This window comes from Chrysochloris asiatica, unplaced genomic scaffold (genome assembly GCF_000296735.1).
Source record: "Chrysochloris asiatica unplaced genomic scaffold, ChrAsi1.0 scaffold00144, whole genome shotgun sequence".
Taxonomy (NCBI): Eukaryota; Metazoa; Chordata; class Mammalia; order Afrosoricida; family Chrysochloridae; genus Chrysochloris; species Chrysochloris asiatica.
Genome location: NW_006408662.1, coordinates 6500374 through 6505792, shown reverse-complemented (window position 1 = coordinate 6505792; position 5419 = coordinate 6500374). Strand labels below are relative to the sequence as shown.

The 5419-nt window shown below is 41.3% G+C and overlaps 1 protein-coding gene across 1 annotated transcript in view; it reads right to left on the bottom strand.

Moving 5' to 3' along the window:
* EXOC2 (exocyst complex component 2) overlaps positions 1 to 5419 on the bottom strand; it is a 260684-nt gene that overhangs the window by 85603 nt on the left and 169662 nt on the right. The window contains exon 21 of the mRNA XM_006870567.1: positions 3767 to 3883. Within this exon, the coding sequence (XP_006870629.1) occupies positions 3767 to 3883 (117 nt within the window). The remainder of the gene's footprint in view (positions 1 to 3766; positions 3884 to 5419) is intronic.

Here is a 5419-nt window from a genome sequence, read left to right as displayed (position 1 = left end):
TCATCTGCAAGTGTGGGCGCTCCTGTGCACATGCCCTCTCTTCCCGTCAGCCGGTAGCTCCACTCTCCTCTCGAGTCCTCCGTGGCCACGCCACTGACTCTGAGCCCAAGAGTCCCCAGGTCCCCAGCTGGGTCCACAGAAGTCCACTGAACATTGTAGGGTTTAGCTTGCTACTTCATTGCTGCTTTTACCCCATTTCCCCCCATCGGTGATGTGTGTGGTCACCAATCAGAGCATCATCAGCAGTAGTGATGAGCTGTAAACAGCCTGGGCATCCATCAGTGTATGGATGGATCAGCAAGCTGTGATCTATACATACAGTGGAAAACTGTGTAATGATCAACAATGAGGAATCTGGGGTGAACACAGGTGTGCAGATGTCTATTGGGATCTCAGGGTACACAGTGTCTAGGATACACACAGCTAGGTATGAGACTGTGAGGTTGCCTGCCATTTCTATTTCTAGCTTTCTATGGAAACACCAGACCATTTTTCCTTAGTGGTTGTACCATTTTCAGTTTCAGCAGTGTAGATGAGTTCCCATCTCCATACTACCTAACCAGCATTTGTTGTTCTCTCGCTCTTTTTTTTAAACCAGTGTCATTACTGCCTGGGCAAGGTGGTTGGTTTGTATCTGTCTGTGGCCATGAAGTCTGAAGTCACAACATTTCTCATCAAGATGAGTAATCTTTTACGAAAAGGCAGGAAAGTAAAGAGGCAGCCACCTACTTCCACATTTTAATTCTTTGAAAAAAAATAAATAAATAAAGTCACTCTAGCTTAAGAACAAGAACCATTATGTGTAACACAAAACAAAACTACCATTCCTTAACAACAGGTTACCAAGATCTTTATCTTTTTAATACTTTACATCAAGAAAGTGGACTGACATTAAAAAGTGGTATTAGCATACTAGCATAGATTTACTTAGAAATCTGATAAACTGTGACCAGGAATCAGACAATAAGGTTACCTCATTTTGTCCTTTTCTGCTTACTTGAAAAAGGCTGAAACAACAAACTATAACATTAAAAAACCAACAGAACCCACCTCACTGATTTACACAGGACTTGTTGGTGCCCTCTCTTGCTAATTCCTACGGGTGGGAGAGTGGAGAGCACGTAGTTTTCAGATAAGATATAAACAGTCCTATAGTTACTGCTATGGCATTGGAGGATCAGCACTGGACCGAGAACCACAAGATCATCTGTTCAAATCCGCCAGCTGCTCCTCAGAAACTACGTACAGGGTCTCTATGAGTCAGAAATGGCTCAGCAGCACTTAGAAGCAACCTACTTATTAAACACTAAAGACCAAAGACCAGAAGAGTCGTGGGATGTCATAAAGAACATCATATAGGAAGAAAGCAAAAAGTCATTAAGAAGACAAGAAAGAAGGAAAAGATCAAAACAGATGTCAGAAGAGACAATGAAACTTGCTGTCCAGCACAGAGATGCTAAAGCAAATGGAAGAAATGAGGAGGTACAAGAGCTGAAAAGAAAATTTCAAAGGTCAGCTCGAGAAGATAAAGTAAAATATTACAACAAAATGTGCAAAGATCTGGAGTCAGGAAGCCAAAAGCGAAGAACACACTCAACATTTCTCAAGCTGGGGGAACTAAAGAAAAAATCCAAGCCTCGACTTTTGTTATTAAAAGATTCTCTTGGCAAATTATTGAATGATGCAGAATGCATCAAGAGAAGATGGAAGGAATACACAGTGTCACTGTACCAAAAGGAAATGGTTAATGTTCCACCGTTTCAAAAGTTAGCATATGATCAAAAGCCAATGATAATGAAGGAGGAAGTCCAAGGTGCACGGAAGGAATTGGTAAAGAACAAGGCACCAGGAATTGATGGAATAAAAATTTAAATCTTTCAAGAAAGTGAGGCGCACAGGAGGCACTCACTCATCTCTGCCAAGAAATCTGGAAGACAACTATCTGGCTGACTGGTTGGAAGAGATCCGTATTTGTGCCCATGCCAAAGAGAAGTGACCCAAAGGAATGCGGAAATTATCGGACAATCTCTTTGATAGCCCATGCGAGTAAAGTTTTACTAAAGGTAATATAGAAACGGCTGCAAGCATACACTGACAGAGAACTTCCAGAGTTTCAAGGCGGATTCAGAAGAGGCTGTGGAATGAGGGCTATCATTGCTGATGTCTGATGGATCTTGGCTGAAAGCAGAGAATACCAGAAAGATGTTTACCTGTGCTTTACTGACTACACAAAGGTTTTCGATTGTGTGGATCATGACAAGCTATGGACAATACTGCGAAGTATGAGTATTCCTGAACACTTAATTGTGCTCATGAGGAATCTGTACCTGGGCCAACAGGCAGTTGTTCGAACAGAACATGGGAACACTAAACAGTTAAAAATTAAGAAAGATGTGCGACAGGGTTGTATTCTTTCATCACACTTATTCAATCTGTATGCTGAGCAAATAATCTGAGAAGCTGGGTTATATGGCATCAGGATTGGACGAAGACTCATTAACAACCTGTGATCTGCAGATGATACAAACTTGCTTGCTGAAAGTGAAGAAGACTTAAAACATTTACTGGTGAAGATCAAAGACCACAACCTTCAGTAAAGATTGAATCTCAATGTAAAGAAAACAAAATCCTCACCACTGGACCAACATTCTTATTAATGGAGAAAAGATTGAAGTTGTGAAAGACTTTATTCTTCTTGGATCAACTATCAACACTCAAGAAATCAGCAGTCAAGAAATCAAACAACACATTGCATTAGGCAAATCTGCTGCATAAGACCTTTTTAAATTGTTGAAGAGCAAAGATGTCAGCTTGAGAACTAAGGTGCGCCTGACCCAAGCTATGGTATTTTCAGTAACCTTATATGCATGCGAAAGCTGGGCAGTGAATAAGAAAAACCGTAGAAGAATTGATGTTTTTGAGTTATGGTGTTGGAGGAGAATACTGAAAGTGCCATGGGCTGCCAAAAGAACCAACAGATCTGTGTTGGAAGAAGTGCAGCCAGAGTGTTCCTTGGAGGCCAGGATGGCCAGACTTTGTCTCTCATACTTTGGATGTACTGTCAGGAGGGACAAATCGCTGGAGAAGGATATCATGTTAGGTAAGAGAAAATAAGGGAGACCTCAAGTGAGATGGATTGGCAAAGTGGCAGCATCAATGGGCTCGAGCGTGGCAACAATAGTTAGGTTGGCCCAGGACTGGGCAGTGTTCCATTTTGTTGTACACAAGGTCGCTATGAGTCGGTACCGACTTTATGGCATCTAACAACAAGTTATTGGAAGTCAGTTGTGTGTGTGTATCCGTAGGAATATTACAAAATATTATAAAGAATATTATAAAGTAAAGACATCTTTATAATCATATAGAAAGAGAAAAGAAGAACTGTGAATAAGCACGTAAGGGGAAGAGGTTTCCTGCAGGCTCCAGCAATCTGCTACTGGCTGGACTGACTTTAAGTCAAACCAGATGATTCTGAAGGATTTGGGTTTAATGCCTTTCTCTCCTTTGTTTCCTCCCTTACTTCTGATCCACATAGATGGGGAGTCCACAAGGCCTAATCTGGAGAAAGCTTTGCTCCAGTGCTAAAAAGACGGTATCACATTAGCTGAGTTATGAGAAGGAAACAGACAAAGCCAAGTGAAGGTGGTGCAGATGTGAACAGGAGTGGTGAGCCGAGGCAACAAGTACAGAAACAGGTGACGAGAACAAGGGATAGAAGCTAAGTGGTAACACAACCAACTTTCCCATGAAACAGGAACTGGCTTACCTGTGTTATTTTCTCTATTCCCTGGAAGCCGTGCTTTTCAAATTGTTCCATTATATTTAAGAAAGTGTGACGTTCCAGATAGCGGCAATTACTTAGGACGATCAAAAGTCGCTGTTCCTAAAAGCAAAACAAATACTTAGAAAATTACAGGTAAAACAACATATTGAGAGTGTAAAAAACACTTCTTTTATTGAGTTTAATTATAATGTCTTGCCACTGAATATAAAATATTTGCTGTTTTGTATTTTTGTCTGCATCTTTCCTGATAGTAACACAGGGGAAGACACACTAAAATTCTACAACTCTTTTACTTGCTCATTATTATACACAGTATATAAGGATCAAATAACAGTCTACTTGAAATCTCACAGCTACATGGAAAAACAGCGTAGTGGTTATGAGTCGGGCTGCTAACCTCCAGGTCAGCAGTTCAAAACAACCAGCTGTTCTGCAGGAGAGAGAAGAGGAGAAAGAAGCAGCTTTATGCTCTGGTAAAGATTTACAGTTTCGGGAACTCTATACAGGGTAGATGTGTCGGAACCGACTCCATGGCACAGCACCACCATTACAAAACAGCTTATGAATTTTTCATAATTTAAATATGTACCCGCAAATCTGGTCTGGGATAAGTACGGAACTGCTAAGCACAAGGTCAGTGGTTCAAACCACTAGACATTCCTTGGAAATCCTACGCCAACTCAATGTTACTTAGCAACAAGAACTACAACACCCCCAAACCAGACCTGTTGGGTTGAGTTTGATTCATAGCAACCTCTAAGACAGAGTAGAACTGCCCTGTGGGGGTTTTCAAGGTTGAAATCTTTTAAGGAAGCAGATGGTCACATCTTTCTCCTAAGGAGCGGCTGGTGAGTTCAAACCACCAACCTTTAGATTATCAGCTAAGCACTCAATCACTGCGGCACCAGGGCTCTTCATTCATATGCTGTTAAGTGCCATCAAGTAGGTTCCAACCCATAGTGACCCCGTATTGGTGAATTTGAACTGCCGACCTTGTGATCACCAGTCCAGTGTTTATCCTACAGCACAAATATTTTTTTAATGTATGCAAAGACAGAATAAGAATACTCCCCCTGTCATGGAGAGCATGGAGTTGTAGAGATCAGGTGACCCCTATAACAGGCAAATATTCACTCTCAGCGATGGAGAAGGGTTAGAACTCAGTTTTCTCCTACATTCACCAATGTTCTCTTTAAAATCATTTCTTCTGAAAATTACCAGACCCAAATGTACATTATCCTTTTATAGATCCAAAGGAAGGATTTTTAGAAGCAGGATTCTAAGAGTGGAGTCTGGGGACTGCTGCTGCCCTTCACCTGTGTGCTCTAATGTTTCACAGCACTGCCGGGACTCAGTGTAAGTAAGTTAGTGCCTCAATTTAAGGCACCTTGACTGAAAACAAAAGCAAAAACCACTTGCACCCATATTTTGCCTGTTGCTTTTGTATATAATCAGAATAACTTTAACCAGCTTAGTATAGTATAGTAAATGTTGGAATACCTACGTCCCTGTTCTTTTGAGTATGTTGTTGTTGTTGTTAAGTGCCATCGAGTCGATTCTGACCCATAGCAACCCTGTATAGGGTTTCCAAGGAGCAGCTGGTGAGCTTGAACCTCTGACCTTACAGTTCAAACG